The sequence below is a fragment of the Oreochromis aureus genome, linkage group 19 (assembly GCF_013358895.1).
Source record: "Oreochromis aureus strain Israel breed Guangdong linkage group 19, ZZ_aureus, whole genome shotgun sequence".
NCBI lineage: Eukaryota > Metazoa > Chordata > Actinopteri > Cichliformes > Cichlidae > Oreochromis > Oreochromis aureus.
In genome coordinates, this window is record NC_052960.1 from 1,227,848 (window position 1) to 1,249,417 (window position 21,570).

At 46.7% G+C, this 21,570-nt stretch overlaps 1 protein-coding gene across 5 annotated transcripts in view; it reads right to left on the reverse strand.

Annotated features, from left to right (window-relative positions):
* The window catches only part of ccdc88c (coiled-coil domain containing 88C), a 53,405-nt gene that overhangs the window by 28,653 nt on the left and 3,182 nt on the right, over window positions 1–21,570 (reverse strand). For 4 of the 5 annotated variants that reach the window (XR_005609308.1, XM_039603034.1, XM_039603033.1 and 1 more), the window contains exons 2-3: window positions 8,039–8,151; window positions 5,715–5,823 (exon numbers count right to left, since the gene is read on the reverse strand). Coding sequence is in view for 4 of the 5 variants with exons in the window: in XM_039603034.1 (XP_039458968.1) it covers window positions 5,715–5,823; window positions 8,039–8,151 (222 nt within the window). In the remaining variant the exon portion in view is untranslated. Of the gene's footprint in view, window positions 1–5,714; window positions 5,824–8,038; window positions 8,152–13,136; window positions 13,946–21,570 lie in introns of those variants that run through there. The other variant, XM_039603035.1, reaches the window with a different exon arrangement.

Consider the following 21,570-nt stretch of genomic DNA (forward strand, 5'->3'; position numbering starts at 1 on the left):
CCTCTGTGGCGGCACAGTTACAGAAACTTAAGATCACGGTTTAAATCAACAGGTAGGACTTTGGGGTCACCAGGGGTCAGGGGGAGGTATATCTGAATATATCTGAGTTTGAGGCACACCACAGGTAACCTGAGCTGCAGGAGCTGATAATGACCAGAGGTACAGTAGGTGTCTCACTCACACACACACACACACACACACACACACACACACACACACACACACACACTGTCAGCTGTGCTATAGCGTTGAGGTGCCTGCAGGTAACGTTACACTGGTCTGTACAGGTAACACGAGAGCCAACCAGGCCACCATCTGTCTGTAAGGCAGCGTGAGCTTCTGTCTGTTTTCATAAAGCTCAAGTTTACAAGTTACACCAGGAACAAATCTGCAAGTCGTGCTTGCTGATCCTACTGACATCCAGCTCAAAGCATCGTCCCCGTTAAATACACACATGAATAAAAACACACAAACACATTGTGGCTGCAGTCTGATTGAAACGTTTCAGCCGTGAGAGTCTGAACTCTAATCACGATCTCGTCCCCAGCAGGATCTCTGACATGAGATCAATGCAGCCGGCAGCACTGACCCATTTAACAGGCCTCAATCCTCGGCCCGCTGACACACTGGGCTCACGTTTCTAATCCCAGATCAATGAAACGGTGGCTGCTAACGAGAGAGCCGACTTCTCCCGGGCCGCCGGCGTCTGCGTTCCAGCAAATTCTCACCAATTTAAAATGCGAAGCACAGACCAGACTTCAATGAAACGTGCCAGCAGAGTCCGCGGGCTGACGTCAGGCCACAGACCTCAGCGGGACGGAAAAAGTGCTCGATGCAGCGGAAAATAAAAGCTCCACAAAGTCTCAGTGCTGCTGGAGCTGCAGAACAAGTTTACTACAGAAACTGAAGAGAGAAAACCACCATCAGACGCTGCAGCGCGACAGTAAAGACCGGAGGAAGCTCAGCGGAGCGTGAAGTTTAACCTCGTGAACAAAGGAGACATCCTCAAACAAAACTCTGAGACCGACAGTCGCTTTAAAACAGTAACACAGCATCACAGCTCATTTCTAACGACGACCCGAAACTGTCTGCACACCCCGTGAAGCTCAGAAGTCTGTTTCCTCATGCTGTCGTTTAAACGCAGCGTCACTATAAAATACTAAAATTAATCTGATTAATCTGACAGGAGAAAAAGAGGTAAAAACTAGTCTGGTTAATTAGTTTGTTTCTCACCAGGAACAAATTAAATGCTTCAGCTTACTTCACTGAAACACTTTATGGCAGGATCACTGTACGGAGGACCAAAACATACATTTAAAAATAAATAATCAGCCCAAAACACCCAAAATGCAGCCATTTAATATGTCATCTATCATTTATTTTTATATATTTAATATATATAAAAATTATTTATTTCATTAAATTTAATATATAATTAAAAATTTTTTCATTTTCCATTTAAATGTAGTTTTTTTTTTTTTAATAAGTTTATTCGTTGAGCTCATGACACGCTTCGAGTGATGGCCATCATTTGCATAGTGAAACTGAAAAATAACGAGCAAATGTAAAAAGAAAACACAGTGAGAAGATAAATACTGAGACAAAAGCACAAACACAAAATAAATAAAAACAATAGAAAAAACTGATGAAAAAAGTTTATACGTTAAAAAAAAAAGAGTAAAAAATAACAAGTTTCATAAAGAACCTTAAAATATTAGCAATAATATTTCTTATATTTGATAGATTCATTAAAAAAAAAGTTTTTCAAAATTAATTTAAAAATACTGCATAAATGATTAAATTTAACATAAATAACATTTCAAAATAAAATATTTACACTTTTTATATTTACTGGAATCTTTGTTCACTTACTGAGTTTTTAACTTTTAGCATTTTTGTTTAATTTTAAACTCATTATTTTTAAGTTGGCAGTTTTGGTCCTCCATACTCGCTGGAGGTAAACAAAGAAAAAAGCGACTTTTGTTTGTTTTCACACGTTAACGTGAGCGTGTCTCTCACCAGATGACAGTCTGAGAAAACACAAACACACACACACAAATTACCAAAACACATACAGCGTGCACACAAAAGTAGATAACAATCAGAAACTGCCCTCTGGTTACCCTGCAGCCCGACCTTACACACACACACACACACACACACCCACAGACACACACCCAGCCTGCTCAGACACTTTGTCAGTGTTTTATTGCTACTGTCAGGAAAAGCTGTGTGTGTGTGTGTGTGTGTGTGTGTGTGTGTGTGTGTGTGTGTGTGTGTGTATAAAGTAGGGCAGAGGATACGGAGTTCCAAACATCCCAGACTGTAGGCTGAGGCCTTTGTTCTGGAGTTCCCACGGTAACCGAGGAGGGTAAAGTGAGCGGGGAGGAGGGGGAGGAGGAGGGGGAGGAGGGCTGCTTATGTTACTTCGGTCACCACAGCCTCACACTTCAGAGGCGTCACGCTCTCCCACCGGCTGTTTACAGGTCGTGACCTTTGAAACTAGGCTGAGGTCCAAATTTAGTCCAGGATGGACTCTGACTTCAGACCACATAAAACATTAATAAAGCCGATGTGATCGCACACAGGAAGCACCACAGCAGCACACAGTCCAGAGGTTCAGTTAGCAGCTACCTGTCAATCAGAGGCCACGCCCCTAACAATGCAGGTGAGTTACAGAAACGCTCTCTCCTGTACAGCTGGTATGACATGATAAACAGTTTGTGTACCAGGCTGGAAACACGTTTCTCATAAAAACAGAGCAGAGCTGATTCAGCTCCTGATTAGGTGATTGATCCATGTGATCGGCTCCTCCTTTTCACAGCCATTAGCTGCATTCACAGCATTGACTCTGAGACAGAGATGATCCTGGTCTGTGGATGCAGGTAAAAGGAGACCTTTCATGTGCTCCCACTCGCTCTGAGCACGCACCTCTCCCACAGGCTGATACGAGGCTTTAAACTTTACCCAGAATGCACTTTGTGAGGTTTCCTGTAGCAAATGATCAGAAACAGGTCAAAGATCAGGCAGCAGCTGCTTTCTGCTCTACGTCACAGACATCAAACTGCTGCAGGTGACTCAGGTGACACTTTAGTCCTCATGTTTCAGCCATGAGAAACTTGGAGATCTGCTGAAAACACAAGGCCTCATGAAATGCACTGAAGTTAAAGCACATAAATATCAGCTGACTGCGAGGAGGTCACCTGTACCTGTACATAAATGACCTCTCAGGGTGAGAGGACCTTAACCTTTGAACCAGTTTCAGACACAAAGAGTCGTCTTTGTATTTTCACTGATTCATTTTTTATTGATAAACAGATCAGTAACTGTGGACACAGTCAGGCAGAGAAACAGCAAAGACACAGGTGAGAGAGCAGAGCTCCAGATATCAGCTTACCGAGCTACACACACACACACACACACACACACACACACACACACACACACACACACACACACACACACACGACTCAGCAGGCCAGGCTGCATCTGCTGGGACTTCATCTAATTAGGAGAAAGCTGACGCCCAGCCCCACATGAACAGCTGTGTGTGCTGCAGCTGATCCTGCTCTCTAAAGCTTGCTAACTTCATATTATCATCTGAGGTGTGTTTGTGCTCAGATTTTTAAAAAATGTTTTAAAAGGCAGCAGATTAACTCCGTCCTGCCCAAAGACACACACACAGACACACACAGACACAGACAGACACACACAGACACAGACACACACACAGACACACACACAGACACACACACATCAAACTGCTTTTATGGGATTTGATTCATTCATAATAATTTTGTCGTGTTTTTGTGGGTTTCGTTTAATTTATTCAGTAAATGTTTTGTTTTTATTTCTTCCTTCAGCTGTTTAAAGGGAACAGAAATCTATGAATCGACAGCTTTGAAGTGTTTCAGGCCTCGTTTATTAACCTGGACCAAAGACCAGCAGATGACCGTGGCCACACCTCCATCGCCGTTTTCTCCTTACAGGAAGTAGAACTGCTGAGGTCACAAAGAGCGCACAAATCCAGACACAACTTCATAAACGGTCCAATTAGCACAAAGTTAAAAATGAAATCCATCTCACAATAAAAGTAAAGTGTTTGTTGGGGGCGTGGCCTCTTGGTGGTCATTCACTATTCAAACACCAAAACTTTATTAAAACTCACAAAAGTCCATCGGCACCATGACATCTGAAACACTTCCTGTGGACAGATGGAGGTCACACAGCACGATCTCACTGCAAACATCAGCTCATCCTAAACACCCGTCAGCATCTAAGACCGGCCAGAGACCCAGACCTGACCCTGATCTCAGAACCAGATCTGACCAAACCCTTCAAACAGCACCTGCAGCTGCTGCTTTTATTGTTTTCAACCTGCAGACCAGGGAAATAGAAACTTGCCGGGCCTGAAACACTAAGGAGGGTATCATCGATGGGACACTTCACTGTATGTGGAGCTTCCCAAACCTCTGCTCCGTGTGTGTCACAGAGAACGATGGAAGCTGATCCTCAGTAAGCTCAGTGCTGAGACGGCTGTATGAAAATGAGCAGCTCTGATCGCTCAGTCGCTGCTGTTTCACAAACAGCCTCTTTGTGTTCAGCCAGCAGCTAAAAACAGACCAACAGTAACGTTTCCATCAGCAGCTTCAGTCTGAAAACAGACAAACAGGTGCGCCGTCACCCACAGACCTGCAGGTCACAGCCAGAGACATCAGCTTATGCAGATGATGCATGTGTGTTCATGACAAACTCCCAATAATCAGTTCCAGCTGTATTATATTTAATACTCGAGGACCTGAAACCTGACTGTATATTAGCAGAGGCTTTCTGGTTCAGAGCTTTCAGGACCTCACAGCACTTCCTGCTCCTTTCTTTAGGACACCCCAGGGCAGACCCTGGGTCAGCTGGAGAGATCTCTCTGAGGGTTTGGGAACACCGTGGTCCCTCCAGAGGAGCCAAAGGAGGTTGCTCAGGTCTAGTTTGGAGCCTGTAGGATGCAAACGTGTCTGCTGCTTCCTGGCAGAAGTTATTTTAGCAGGTCTGCACAGTCACACAGGTGCTTCCACTTCCTGTGATGAGCCACGGGATAAACGAGCCACGAAGGCCGGGAATCAAATCATTACAGACCTGCTGCAGTCGCGTATTCTGCATTGTTTTCATAGGCGAGCAACTGATGGCCTCACACACACACACACACACACACACACTCTCTCTCTCTCTCTCTCACACACACACACACACAGTCAAAAACCAACAACAATCCTCTGTAATAAAAGCAAAAACTCAAAAATAAAACTTCAGTTTCAACAATGTTAACAGCTCTCGGAAAAAATACAGTCACATAATCCAGACGACACACAGGAAGTGTGTGTGTGAGTGTGTGTGTGTGTGTGTGTGTGTGTGCGAGAATGTATGCAGGATGTGAAGCCGTTCAGCCAAATCAGCTCCATCTGAGCTGCTTATCTCTGATTTATAGAAAACACACACGCAGGGCTGTACTTCACACACACACACACACTCCGTGTCCTCGTTCAGCCGCCACTGCTGCTCTGACACAGGTAAACCTCACCTGTCAGCATGCACACCGATGAAGCAGTGCTGAAAGGTCAACACTCTAGATCAGCTGCTTCCAGTGAACGCACACCCTGCATCACTTCCTGCATCACTTCCTGCTGGGACTCATCAATAAATCACCGTGTGTGTGTGTGTACCTGGTAGTACGTCCTGATGTGTCTGGTGAGGACTGTCAGGTTGTGAAGGCGCAGCGACACATCATTGTTCACGTTCTTGTTCAGCCTCTGATTGGTGGGGCTCGGGTCGCTATGGAGACAAATAAACACAGCAGAGGAGCGCTGAGGCTGACGTTTGTGGCTGTTTGGGACAAAGATCATCTCACACACACACACACACACGCACACACACACACACACACACACACACACACACACCAGGTTCGGGTAACCATGGCGCAGGCATTTCCCTGCATGGATGCCTGATTAGCATGTCAATAGGGGGTGTGTCCCGCTGTCCGTCCTTCTGACCTCCTGTCGCTGTCATCATGTCAGTGTGATGCGTGGAGATGGCTGGGCCGGTCTCACAGCGAGGACTTCACATGTGATTATTCATTAAACCCTCACAGAGAATCAGGTTTAACTGATTAAATGCTGATTTAAATGTCGTGTTTTCCGTCAGAGTAATCAAGTACTCGGCTCAGTGTTTACAGTCAGTTCACTCAGACTGAGCTTTCTGCAGGTGTCTCTGTCCCACCACCTCGGCTTTCCTCCAGCAGATCTTGTCAGGCGGCAGACACCTTAAAAGAAGTTTAAGGTCACCTCTCACTCAGCCGTCCAATCAGAGTGCATCAGAGGCGGGACAAGGCTCTCTGCAGACTGCTCCAAACATGCTGTTTATCACAGCTTTTTACACACTTAGATCTGGATGATGTCACAAGGAGGGGCTAACTGCCCCACCCACCTGCTGGCAGCCAATCAGAAGAACATGTTCTTAAAGAGGGAGAGGCTTAGAGAGCTTTTTTCAGACAGAGGATGCAGTGAGAGGCGCTGAGGGCCACTATCAGATAAAGGAGGATTATTCTGAGCGGTGAGTCATGCAAAGCTGCTCTGACAGAGTAGAAGAATAAAAACGAGGAGCTGGAAACGAGCAGCGTCCATCCACACTGACACATTCAGGGTATAAACAAAGAGGGGAACGAGCTTCTTTCATAACTGAAGCTCCAACCTCACTGACTCCGGCGTCTCTCAGCAGCTCGCTCTGAACTGTGAGCTCATTTTTTCCACGACATTAAACCGTCTCCAGTGCGACTCTCAGCCAGCTCCGCAGGCCTCGTTAAACTAGCTGCAGGTTTCTGTGGAGAACTCAGTGATTTAACAGCCGACTGCTCCTCCGACTCTCTAACGTCTCCTTTCATACTCCTCACTGCTCCTCTGTAACCCAGTTTCCCATGAAGCCCCGGCAGGTCCCGACCGCCCCCCCTCGGCCCAGCCGACCCTCGCCGTGGAGAACAATAGCGCGATTATCGTCGTTCCTGAGGACAATAACCGACAACAATAACTAACATGAACATGTGGTGTGATCGGGGTCAGGGGGGCGTCCCACACAGAGGATTATCAGACCGGGGGACTTGAAGGGTGCTGTTTTCGCTTTTTAATTTCAATAAATCCCAGAAACACAAACCAGTAAACCCAGTAACCAGCCCCATGTGCACCTCCTCACTGCTCCACAAACACACTCCTCCTTGCAGCTCCGCGGGGAAACAAGACTAAATGTTTCAGGTTTGAAAGGCAGATACTGAAAAGTCGATTTCCTGCCATCATTACATAACACCACCCGGCTGCACCACCTCTGGACATCCTGTCAGACGTGAGCTGGGCTCGTCTGAATGAGTGTGTGCAGCCGTGCTGTCTGGTTTTAACTGCATCTCTCCTTCCAGTCACGGCTGCGATCAGCTCCTGCAGCTGCTGTCAATAAGTGAACTTTAACCACGATTCAGCCTGTCAGGGTTTTCTAACGAGTGGATCAGCCTGCACGCTGAAAATCAGTCCTGATATTAGTCAGCCTGCATGAGCACCTCGGCTGGTGACGGCTGCAGTGAAAGTACGAGTCACTGAGGCGTGCTGAGGCGCTGCACCTGCTCTCTGATCGATGCTTCTACTCTTCCTCCTGAACACTCACAGCCTACAAGCCTCTGCCCATCACACACGGCTCGGTCTAATTCCTGGATCTCAGTCTAGCTGACCTGAGCTGTGTTCTGAGGCTGCAGACGACGACAACTCTGTGAAGCGCCTCAGCACCGAGCAGCACATCTGGCTGTGAAGTCTGAACCTGAAACTCAGGATGTGGTCGCACAAATACACTCGCACAGACACACACAGGAAACACAGGATTACCTCTCTTACCCCCCTTATGTACTCACACACACACACACACACACACACACACACACAGGCAAAAACCACCAGAAACACTCGGCAGTTTTGACTGACTCATGCAAATGAACGCGCTCGCTGCCACCTACATGTGTGTCATGATCTTGTGCAGGAAGACGCCGTCCACCAGCTCCATGAACATGCTGAGTCGCTCGTCTGAGCCGGCGTCGTCACCTGACCCCAGCGGGCCCAGCGTCCGCACCTGAGGACAGAATCAGAACATCAACTGTCTGCAGCTTTAAAAGATTTCACATTTAAAAAAAAACTTTAAATCAAATTCAGAGCCAAACTATGAAAAACACAGAGGTGAGCTTGAAATGAGGATAAACTCCGGTCTGAGTTTAAGAGCTCAAACTTTGCTCCCTTTTATGCTTTTCTGGCTCATTTAAATGAGCCGTTCCACCAGCAGCAAAACAAGTCAAGTAACAAGGAATAAAAATAAAATATTTCCCATTTTCCATGTTGGAACCACCTGTTCACACCTGGGCACGCAGCTTCCCAAGTGCTGTCGCTGCTCTCAGGCTGCCTGTCATCTTTACATCATCATCATCATCATCCTCAGCTGTAATCTAAACACCGGGCTGAAGGACGGCACAGTTTGGAATCTCTGCTCCTCTGTTAATCGCCACCTTTCTGTGGTGGAGATGGGGTGTGTGTGCGGGGGAGGGGCCTCTGAAACCATGGTCATAAAAGCCTCTGACGCTGACTGCGAGGAAATCGTTTCACTTTTAATGAGGAGAACAGCTCAGACACGGAGAAACACAAATGTCATAATTAGACTGGTTATTGGATGTGACCATGTGACTCAGTGAGCAGGAAGTGGAGGCTGACGGGGTTTAGGTCATATCTAAAGAGCCGAGCTCTCCGCCTGGGCCCGAGGAGGGCGTCCCGAGCAGGTTCCTGTGACGTGCACTTTGTTCTCCTGGAGTCTCTTATGATCGCGTTGGTATTAAACAGCAGTTTGTTCTCGTCTTCTCCAGTTTGAGACATTTTTATGCCTGCAGCCAGGCTGAGCAGGGTCAAAGGTCATGGTGCTGTGACACATTAAACAGCGGCTCTAATGTCACATGACCTCGGCTGTGGCGGCGGCTCAGAGTTTAAATGACAGCGTGCAGACTCACGGAGACAAGCCGGCTTGAATGAGTGGACTCCATGTTTTTTTTAAGCATTACTCACTCGGGTAATGGCGAGGAACGCCCTGCACGCGCTCACTGAGGCTCTGCTGGAAGCCAAACCACAGTCTGCTGTGGTGGGAGCACGTGGCCTCCCCCGGGCTCAGGAAACCTGAGGTTAAATCCAGCTCAGGCCTTGGGTTTAGGATCAGAACCAGGATCAGGATCTGGATCAGAACCAGGGCGGGTCCTGAGGTTCCTGCAGGGTTCCTTGTACAGCTGGGCGATATGACCCAAAATTCATATCTCGATATTTTTTTAAAGCCATAAAGTAAGAACAAAAAGAGAGTTCTTAGTCAAAGCTGTGTCCCAGATGTCACACAGGCACTTTTATTAACATACAGCATAGATGTACATGGAAAAAACTACTCAAAAATAAATTATGAGCATTTATTAAATAATGATGCTCTATAAATAAAAGAAAACTATGTTGTTTTGTGCATAACAAAGAGCTCACAATTGTGCAGTCAAAATGTAAACTAACAGACGCTGAGCATAATAACAAAGACAGATTTCACAGCTGCTCTGTTCCCAACTTCTACTGCGTGACTGACAGCCTGGAGTTTGAAATCCGCTTCGTAACCATGTCTCTGAACAGGAGCCATTTATGGTCCTTATACACACAATACGGTAATATTACGTTGAAGCACAGTACGTATCACTCCGTGAGGCTCCTCGGTAGCCGTAATGCTCCGACAATCCATCAAGCGGTGCAGCTCCATAGCTTACCAAAGTCGTATTAAAACATTTTTGACAGATTGCTGAGCGCTGTGTATCACATAAAATCGGTTCGCGGTCATCAAGCACAACCAGAATTCATACAAAAGGCGCGCAGTCAACTTTTGAGAAAATGAAAGGATTTCAGGCCGTGCATGGCGTTAGCGTGGTTAGCTCGTTAACACGTTGACGCCGTCCAGCCCCACGCACGGGGCGATGCGCAGTAACTCGTTAACGGAGATTTGCCGTGTCCATCTTGTCGCTGCCTGCACGTGAAGCGATGGGGAGGAGGGGGAGTTGTGTTCAGTGAAGGAGAGGCGAGGTCGAGTAACGTTGCGTAGAGACAAAAGTGGACGAAAGAGAGGCAAACTTGCGGCTCCACAAGTATAATTATAACGTAACACAGACTATATCGATATAAAGGATATTGTCACATCTCGTATAAAAATATATCGATATTTTTTTTTAAAAACTCGATATATCGCCCAGCTCTAGTTCCTTGAACCCTTGGATGTGTCGGTGAAAGTGTCCCTGTGTCACTTTCCCACCCTGTCACCTCCTGATCCGAGTTTCCGCCCACGGGACAATGGTTGGCTGAGCCGACAGCTCAACAGGAAGCGCCACAGATAGTAAGCAGCTGACAGCTCCGCTCGCTAGTGGTGTGCGATACTGCATATTTTGGTATTGATCCGATACCAAGTAAATACGGGCCAGTATCGCCGATACCAATACCGATACCGATACTTTTCAATAAATCAGGTGGATGCCTCATTGAATTGCTAAATCGCAATTAATTTTCATGACCCTAAGTGTTTTTTGTGATTTTTCCTTTTGTATTATTAATTACTTAAAACCCAGGACATAATTAGGAGAAATAATTTATTTATAATTAAATAAAAAATGCTTTATTATTGTGGCGGGCCGTGGTCTGCGATGCTGCTGCAGATGAGGTGGACTCACCTTCACTGCATCTACAATCATGCCTCACCGGCTTAAAACCTGTGCGCTGCTTGTGCTGTTGTTGTTTTTGGTGTTGATGTGTACAGCTGGCAGCAGGAGGGCTGCAGCCGTTGAATGTAGGCTACTGTTACAGCAACCGGGTGATCACTGTAAGGGTGGGACAGCGCGCGGCTCGGGGTGAGCCGGAGGCTGGCACGCCAGCGGGACCTGCCAAGCTGGAGATGGAGGTCGAGGTGCGCGGGGGTCCTGCCTGAGGGCGGCATGCTGTCCGCTTTGGCACGCAGGCTGCATGGTCCTACGTGCCGGCCGTCTGCCCAGCTGCTTCTGAGCCCCGGCTCACTTCCACTCCTGCTCCGCCGCCTCTGCTTGCCATATGGGTGGCCATCAGGCCTCCGCTGGAGGAACGGGCGACCGCCAGAGTGGACACTTCCCCGTCGCTGGGCCGGGGCATGGGGTGCCGATGGTCCAGGCCGATTCCCTTGCCTGCTCGCGGGGTGGGGTGAAGTGGGCGATGGGGGTATGTGGCAGGGCGTGTTCTGCGATGCCGCTGCAGGTTTGGTGGTGGTGATGTGTACGGCTGCAGCGGGAGAGCTGCAGCCAGACCAGTAACCAGTAAACAAATTAAAACCAGTAAACAAATTAAAACAAATAGTGTTGATAAACTATAAAACGAAAATTACAATTAAAATTCTCAACAACAAAAACAATTGGTAAAAATATAATTAATATGTAAACAACTTAATAACCCCCAAAGTGTCTAAGTCACATGACGTGTCAGCGCAACACCGAAACATAAGAGAGGGGGGGCGGGGGGAGGAAAGTGTGCCTGCTCTCCGCTGACACAGGAGCGGCTAGTCCAGCAACCTGGCTGTTTCGTTTTTGCCGAAAGCACAGCGTAGCAAACAGAACTCAAAGTAAAGAATCGATCTAACCAGGCTAGTATCGATCCAATACCGATCCCGACTTGGGATCGATACTATCGATATTTGGATCGATCCGCCCACCACTACCGCTCGCCATCCCAGTCTCTGACCTGCCTCCAAAAAGCTTCAGAGATGATTCCAGTCCAAACATCTGGAGCCATCAGAGGAACATCATCACCACGGCGATAACATCACCATGAACCGTTTTTCAGTTTAATGTAGTCCAACTTAAATTTGCATCTGCTTTAATAATGTTCCAGGATATCAGGAGCAAACACTTTAGTGTTAACGACACCCCCACAGCTCCTGAAACATCCAACACAGGAAATGATCGACCAATCGAGTTTTTACACATCAATCACAAACATGTTTCTCTGTCAGCTGATGAAGTGAATCAGATACGTGATTGGCTGTAAGAAGACCCTCCCACAGAGGCATCAGTGCACATGCACGGGTCACTGGAGCATCTGCGAGGGCTGAAGCACATCTGCAGCTTCTGCTGACGTCCAGGTGTTTCCATTTCTCCATCACTGACCTGAGAACAGCCCAAACCATCACCGCTGAAACATCTGGAGCTTCATGAAGCCGTGAAGGATTTCCAACAGTCAGTCTGGTTCCACCGGACTGTTCCTGCTTCCCTGTGACCTCATTTCCTGTTGACCCGCCGGCTCAGCCAACCATTGTGCCCGTCTGTGCTGGACAGGAACTCGGATCAGGAGGTGACACGGTGGGAAAGTGACACAGGGACACTTTCGCCGACACATCCAAGGGTTCAAGGAACCCCAGGACCAGATCCAGACCCTGGTTCTGATCCAGATCCAAACATGTCTGCAGAGTTGGCTTCATGCTGGATTATTAGTATCTGTCTGAATTTTTTCTGGAAACTTTCAGTTTTTAATTCCTAAAACTTGGCTGTAAATTTCCAGGTCCAGCTCTGGGTCCTGTTCCTGGTTTCAATCCTGGTCCTGGTTCTGGTCCACGTGCACATCTGCTCTGTCTGTGCTGATTCTCAGAGATGCTGAGCGCTTGGTTTGTGCTCTGTGTGTTTCTGTTAAAGGTGTGATGAGGTGAGCTCAGGTGAAACATCCGGAAGCTTCTCCTGGTCTCTGCAGCTCCTTCAGGAACTCAAACCACCCCTGAAGCTCAGACTGACCAGAAGTCCTTCAAACTCTTTCAGATTAAAATGTGCTCTGGAGAACAGCGCGTGAACTTTTCTGTGTAACACCTGGAAAGTCCCACAAACACCAACCAGAAGCTCCGCCAGCCGCTCACTCCCCAAAATCAATGTGTGTGTGTGTGTGTGTGTGTGTGTGTGTGTGTGTGTGTGTGTGTGTGTGTGTGTGTGTGTGATACACCTGACGTGTGCAGCGCGTGGGCAGCAAACCTCACAGCTGTGTGTGTGCGCGTGCACTCACCCACACCACCAGGGGGGACTCCATGAACGCGCCCAGCAGCTCGGACAGGGTGACGTCCATGGCTCTGCTCGGTCATCAATACTCCGATCGATCGGCGGGTATCCGCGGCGGGCACGCGGGAGGTCTCCACAGCGGATAGAACAAAGCGCCGCGAGGCATCGACACCCCTCCCCGCCACCAGCGCGAGCTCCCTCTCTCTTTCTCTCCCTCACTATTGTCTCGCGACTAAGAGCCGGTCCGAGCCACACGAACGGAAACGGAACCAAAAAAGTACCGGGAGAGCCTCTGCTCGCGCTCCCGTCGGTCCCGGCTCGGTTCCGTTAGCTCAGCGCGTGAACGAGCAGCTTTTTTCCGCTGAAGGTAAAAACACCGACCCAAACTTCGCAGGACAGTTGATCGTGTTGCCAGGGAGACACCACTGGGACCGTAAACTGGAGAAACCGCCGTGAAGTTTGAAAAAAGAAAGTAAAGTGAGTGAAAAAGAGCCGAAAAAGGCGGGACGAAGGAAAAACACGAAGCGGAGGGACACAGAAAAGTTTCCGCTGCTCGCAGCACCTTCACCGTGTTTCTCCTCCACAGCGCTCCATCAACCTGACCCACAGACGCCACACGCACGAGCACTGACCGACGGACCCGCCGGCCAATCAGCGCTCACTACAAACTCTGCTCCCGCCTCTTTTCAGGAAATCTGCCAATAACAGACCAGATTTACTCTTTGTCTGACGTCACCAACAGACCGAATCAAAGAGTTCAGACAGAACAAGATGGTGACCGCCCCGAGGAGGGAAATGTATGGAGGACACAAACTGCCAATAATGGACAAATTAAAATGCCTTAAAAATCAAATACAGACAACGTAATCAAATCACAACACGTGACATGAGCCCTGTTAGTTTACCTATTTATTACAATTATAATTTACATTTACAAATTATTTTGTGTTTATTTGATCTTTTCCTTTCCTTTTCCTTCATTTCAGGATTTTTTTAAGTCTTTATTTTCCAGTTATATTGTCGGTTTGTTTGTTTTTTGTTTTACTTAATTATTTCAGTAATCTAAAGAACATGTGGGATAGTCATAAGCCGAAGAAGGGGAGGAGTACTGGTGTACCTCACAGGAAAAGGCTCACTGAGAGCTGGATGTGAGGAAGGAGAAAGGGACTGGTAACGAGCAGCGAGGCATCGAGGGCACTTTAAACTGTTTAACTGGAGAGTGAGAGGATGAGGAGGGATGGAGACGAAGTGTACAGGTGCTGATGTGCAGAGCTGTAGGAGCTACAGAGGGTGAAGCTGATGATGATGTGAGAAGGAGTTTTTGAAGCTGAGCTAAGAGAGCAGCCGTGTGGCTCCGTGCTGACAAAGAGCTCTACAGATGTTGGTGGAGACGTTCAGAGAAGGTCAGGAGGAGCTTCACTGAGTCTTTGTGGACGGCTCAGAGTCAGAGAGGCTGAGACGGTCTGAGCATGTGCAGACGAGGAAGGGTGGATATGCAGCAGGTAAAAGAAGCACAAACCCACTTATTGAAGTGCACTGAATACTTTGTCTCAGCCTTTGTTGCTGATGACAGCTCTTGCACAGCTCAGGTGGGATTCTGGCCCGTCCTGAAGGTTCTGTGGGCCCATCTATGAACTCTGACCTTCGTTCTATGTGTCAGGTGGATTAAGGTGAGCTGATTGGCTGGGCCATCCCAACAGCTTTATTTTGTGTCTCTGAAAGCAGCTGAGAGTTTCACGGCTGTGTTTGATCATCGTCTCGTTTCTTCATCATCCCGGGAGACGGCAGCAGATTTAACGTCTCGAGCTTCACGGTGCCGTACACTGACAAACAGCCCCCCCCATCACGCTCCCACCTCCAAACCTCCCTGTTGGTGTTTTTGGGGTGATACACCACACCCTTTGACCTCCTAACACGGTGTGATCAGTGTTGGTGTCATGTGATCAGTCTGTATTCTTTCACAGGCTCGTCTAAAAGCTGTTCAGCAAACGTTTTCTTCAGCGTTGGAGTCGTGGAGGTGAGCGGGTGTACAGCCCTGCTTCAAACAGTCACACCTGCTGGTCCAGGTGTTTCTGTCCTTTTCACTCCTGTGTGAAACCTTGTGAGGTGCACCTGATGGTTTACGATTAAATGATGATGAACTGTGGCCCGACAGTCTCACTGGAAGCTTCAGCATGTTTTAAATAAAGTTTGAAGGTCTGGAGAGAGCTCACGGTTTCACCCATCACGAGATGTTTCTGTGTGACACGCTGGTGATGACGCACCTTTACGAGGCCATCAGGTGGGACTGAATCAGCTGATGCCAATCTGCACCGAGCAGCAGGACTCATTCTAATCACTGATGTTGAGACTTTTCTGCACGTGCTCAGTGCTTATTTTTCCCGCTGCAGTGGACGGAGGAGGAGCTCAGAGGAGGTTCATGGATGAAGGATGCAGAGGGTTGGAGTGACAGAGGAGGAGGCTGTGTTAGGAGCAGATGTAGGCAGGTGGCTGGTTGTGGCGCCCCCTAAAGGGAGGCAAGAGTGAGGACAGAATTTCTTCAGGATGATTTTTTATTGTTTTTTTAATTTAAATCGATTCTTTTGTGATCTGAATGTTTGTGTTCATAATCAATAAAGATTCCAAGCTGCTGTTTGAAAGACTGATTTTATTTATTTATGAATATTTTAAATTTGTAAATACCATCCTGTTTGTTCTGAGCAGTTTTTCTCCTGAAACGACCTCACGCGGTGAGCAGCAGGGAATCCTCTCGCTGCGCCTGCGCACTCTCTGATTTTACTTACAGGTTTGAAGGAAACCAAAGATCAAAGCTCGGAGCCGCAGTGGCGCACGCGCTCTGACGTTTTTACACCTGAAACTTTCATAAACACGTCAGCGTGTTTCAGTTTGACGTCACTGCGCTTCTCATCAGTTTATCTCGTTATCACCTGTGGAGAGAGGAGGGGCGAGTCACACCTGTGGTCCTGCACCCGTTTTCTGTCTTTGTGTGTGCTTTTATTCTGAAAGGAATCCTGAGCTCACGGCTTCACACGAACACCGGAAGTCCATCAGACACGCTCACACCGTGTGGGTATAGCTCCATCCTGTGGCGCACTCACGCTATTACACGTCACAGAGCGCATCGCTGTTTGTACGGCTGCGCACAAAATCCCGCCTCTTTCTGAACGCTCCTTTATTCCACTGTGGTCTCTACTGTGGAGCTTTTTATGTTTTCTATTTTTCTTATTCAATTATTTTACTTTTACATATTTTTAACTTAATTATTTTGTACATATCTTTTCATTTTTAGTCTGTTTATTTTTATTTACTCGTTCTAGTGTTAATTTTCGCCACTTTTGTTCATTTTGTATATATTTTATTTTTATTTAGTCTATTTTATTTTCCATTTTTATCTTTCAGTTTTATTGACTGCTTCTTATTATTTATTGATTCCCACCTGCTGAGACATACTTTTATTTTGGAGAGTGGCCCGGTGTCCTCTGATTTTGACTTCCTCTTCTTTCTCTCTCTTCCAGAGTTAACTTCAAGTCTGAGTCTTTTTTTTTACATCGTGTTCACAAGTTTTACCATATTTAATGAGACTCATGAATGTTGTTGCTTTAGTGGAGAAGAAAAAAGAAACATTAAACATAAATAAATAAAATTAAATTAATCATCTACAAAGTGCAGTAGAAGTAGAGCAGGATTGTTTAACCACTAGGGGGCGATAAGAGACTACAGAGCGAGGTCGAACCTCATGCAGGCTTCTACAGTTTTAATTGCTTTTTTTGGTTTTGTGATGATTGAATGTACTGTTTGAATTAATGTGTTATATTTAAATCTTAAATTTGTTGTTTAAAGTGCTAAAATCCGTAAAGTTTAGATCACCTTTATCATATACACTCATGAGAACATAATGAGTCTTATTTCTCCACACGAAGGTAAAGAGCATCATTTAAGAGTTTTTTCTCCACATGCAGAGACAGAGCTGCTATTGTTCATGGTGAGATTCCCTCTGCTTTGGTGAGCAGAACTAAGGAGAGATCTCTCTGAGACTCTGCTTTAGTCTACTTTGAGTTTTCTGGAGGATAGGTTCCAGATTTAAGGATGTCCTTCTTTGCTGATCCTTGGTAATTATTATTCCACATCATTTTTAACTTGTATATTACAAATAGATGTACTGGAACATTCCTTGACAGCCTTAGGTTCACACTCGTTAATATTCAGACGTAAGCCAGAAGCTCCAGAGAACACTTTCACTGCTTCCAGAGCTGCTTGGTTTTCATTCATCAGAAAAACAGGACCATCAGGCAGCTGAGTGATGATCAGATTTCTGTCCAGCAGTGAGACACCTATGAGATCTGATGTGGTCTGCTAAGAGTTGGACGGATGGTAAAAAGAGGTACAGAGAAGCAGACCATCCTTGTCTGATGCCTGTTGATCAAATTTAGTTCCACCGTTAGTGTCTCTGAGCTGTTTCTGTAGAGTCTCTGTGGATGAACAAAAGCCAAGTTTACAGGGAGTGCAGAATTATTAGGCAAATGAGTATTTTGTCCACATCATCCTCTTCATGCATGTTGTCTTACTCCAAGCTGTATAGGCTCGAAAGCCTACTACCAATTAAGCATATTAGGTGATGTGCATCTCTGTAATGAGAAGGGGTGTGGTCTAATGACATCAACACCCTATATCAGGTGTGCATAATTATTAGGCAACTTCCTTTCCTTTGGCAAAATGGGTCAAAAGAAGGACTTGACAGGCTCAGAAAAGTCAAAAATAGTGAGATATCTTGCAGAGGGATGCAGCAGTCTTAAAATTGCAAAGCTTCTGAAGCGTGATCATCGAACAATCAAGCGTTTCATTCAAAATAGTCAACAGGGTCGCAAGAAGCGTGTGGAAAAACCAAGACACAAAACAACTGAGAAAAGTCAAGCGTGCAGCTGCCAAGATGCCACTTGCCACCAGTTTGGCCATATTTCAGAGCTGCAACATCACTGGAGTGCCCAAAAGCACAAGGTGTGCAATACTCAGAGACATGGCCAAGGTAAGAAAGGCTGAAAGACGACCACCACTGAACAAGACACACAAGCTGAAACGTCAAGACTGGGCCAAGAAATATCTCAAGACTGATTTTTCTAAGGTTTTATGGACTGATGAAATGAGAGTGAGTCTTGATGGGCCAGATGGATGGGCCCGTGGCTGGATTGGTAAAGGGCAGAGAGCTCCAGTCCCACTCAGACGCCAGCAAGGTGGAGGTGGAGTACTGGTTTGGGCTGGTATCATCAAAGATGAGCTTGTGGGGCCTTTTCGGGTTGAGGATGGAGTCAAGCTCAACTCCCAGTCCTACTGCCAGTTTCTGGAAGACACCTTCTTCAAGCAGTGGTACAGGAAGAAGTCTGCATCCTTCAAGAAAAACATGATTTTCATGCAGGACAATGCTCCATCACACGCGTCCAAGTACTCCACAGCGTGGCTGGCAAGAAAGGGTATAAAAGAAGAAAAACTAATGACATGGCCTCCTTGTTCACCTGATCTGAACCCCATTGAGAACCTGTGGTCCATCATCAAATGTGAGATTTACAAGGAGGGAAAACAGTACACCTCTCTGAACAGTGTCTGGGAGGCTGTGGTTGCTGCTGCACGCAATGTTGATGGTGAACAGATCAAAACACTGACAGAATCCATGGATGGCAGGCTTTTGAGTGTCCTTGCAAAGAAAGGTGGCTATATTGGTCGCTGATTTGTTTTTGTTTTGTTTTTGAATGTCAGAAATGTATATTTGTGAATGTGGAGATGTTATATTGGTTTCACTGGTAAAAATAAATCATTGAAATGGGTATATATTTGTTTTTTGTTAAGTTGCCTAATAATTATGCACAGTAATAGTCACCTGCACACACAGATATCCCCCTAAAATAGCTAAAACTAAAAACAAACTAAAAACTACTTCCAAAAACATTCAGCTTTGATATTAATGAGTTTTTGGGTTCATTGAGAACATGGTTGTTGTTCAATAATAAAATTATTCCTCAAAAATACAACTTGCCTAATAATTCTGCACTCCCTGTATGTAAGGACTGTAAAATGAACTGCTGGTCCACAGTGTTCAGAAAGATCTAAAAATAACATGAATCCACTGTCATCAAAAAGTTGACAGTAGTCTAAAACATCCAGCACTGATCTGATACTGTTGGTTATTTGTCTGTAAGCCATAAAACCTGATTGTGTTCATCTATGAGGGAAATCCATTTTGAGCCTCTTTGCTGAAATTAGAGCAAAAGTCTTATAATCATTATTGAGCAGACAAATAGGCGCCAATTATCTGGAAGTAAACGGTCTTTATTGGGTTTGGGAATGAGAGTGGGCGGTCCCTGAGTCATAGTGGGTGGAAGACTTCCCTCATCAAGACTTTCCACAAAAACAGGCCCAGCTCAGCAGCAAAAACCTTAGAAAACTCTTCAGTTAGACCGTCTGTTCCTGGTGATTTGTTATTTTTGAGAAGATTAATAGTGCTCAGCACCTCCCGCTGCGATAGTTGAATCACATAACTATTATTTAATGTCTCAGTAGGAATGGAGGTCAGGAAGGAATCTGCCTGTGAGAAACTGGATCTGTAAAGTTGTTTATAGAAGTTGGATCAGACATTGGCTGTTTCGGTCCTCAGTAACAACCACACTGATGTTTAACTTATAGCGTTAATGGTGCAGTGATGTTTTTCTAGGTTGAGGAACTAATGGGAGTTTTGTTCGCGTTCTCATCAAGATATTTCTCTCTCCAGATATCAGTGAGATCAGAGTTTGTTCTGTTATGTAAACCACGTGGCCATTTATCCATTTGTCCATCAAAGATGTTATTGAAATGTCCTCCAACTTCAACTCTGAGTCAGTCACCATGGTAACAGACTCTGAGATGGCAGGTGATTTCTCTGACTCCTCCCCTCAGCTGCACCTGAATCTCAGATTTATGTTAGTTTGTTATTTTTGTGTTTAACACGAAGCTCTGACAGTCAATCAGTAATCAATATATCAGGACAGAGACAGCGATGACATCACAGATGTATCTTCATCTGTAGTCTTCATCTCTGTGAGTCTGTGGTCAGTGATGCTGTCTGATGTCAGTTTCCTGCACTGCAAACATTTACTGTGTTACACGCTGATCACTGATCGATCAGCGGAAGTCGAACCGGAAGATGTGCTCCCACTCCTGCAGTGGGCGTCGATCTCTTGCTGGTCGGCAGAGGAGCAGCGGGCCTGTGTTAGCGAGCTGTGGGGTTGGGCTTCGCCTGACTGGGGATGATGTCTCACAGAGCTTCTGTCCTCAGATCGAATCTATTCTGGACGGTTTCGAGTGATTGATTTTGAGACACTGGTTCATCCAGATACACAGCCCTGTCCCTGTCTGGGATGTAATCCGGCAACTCTGACCTCATTAAGAAGAGGTCTTAGTGGGCTGTGATCAGGAACCAGCGATCCAAACGTCACCTGGTATGTCTGAGGCATGGTGGCGGAGGTCATGACATGGGCGGTGCCGGCCTGAGCCTGATAAATGTTCTCCAGCTGCGACGCAGAGAATCTGCAGTGCTTGGACAGCAGAGTTGCGGGGCCACCATGGTTATGGGACGGGCCCAGAGAAACAGCCAGAGACGGCTCCATGGGGGGGGCTAGCTAAGCTAGGCTCTTCAGCACCATCCAACTTCATGTACTGTCCATAGCCGCGTACAGTGACGCAGGTAGACAGCAGTTTGCTCCATGATGCTGTTAGCTCTGAGACAAAGTGTGGGAACATAGGAAGGCAGTTTTTGGCCATCGTGGGCTCCGGTGGGAGAACTGGTGAACCGCAACAGTTTCTGAGCTGGGGGAGGAGAGGGCCAGTCCACCTGCAGCTTCTCAGCTGTACGGTGAAACGGAAAAAGAGAGGCGTCATAGTGGATGACCAGCACGGCAGCAGTGGCACATTGGACCGACACTGGGCTCTCTGCTCATCCTACAACAAACCATGGCCCATGTCCACCACATCATCATCCTCCTGGGAAATGTTGGCAGGCTTCTAGTGATGTGTCGGTCGTGAACGAAACGGCTCTAAGAGCCGATCTTTGACATGAACGACACGAGGCGTGGGGTTTTTTTTCTTTCTTTCTCTCACCCTCTTTCTCGCACTTTTTTCCCGCTTCACTCTGCACGCGAGCTTTGTGCTTTGCGCTGGGCAGAGGGGGGAGGGGCGGTAGTTACACTCGCAGTAGCACAGGAACAGAGCGGGAGGGAGAGAGGGAGAGAGAGAGCCAGGGACAACAACGTCACATTAGAAAGGTATAGTAATCATCCACAACTATTTTCAGTTGCGGATGATAAAGGATTCAGAAAGTTTATTCATGCAGGCCCATATGACAGAGAATGTGCATCTTCTTTTTGTTTTCCATCCATCCATCCATCTTCATCCGCTTTATCCGAGGCCGGGTCGCGGGG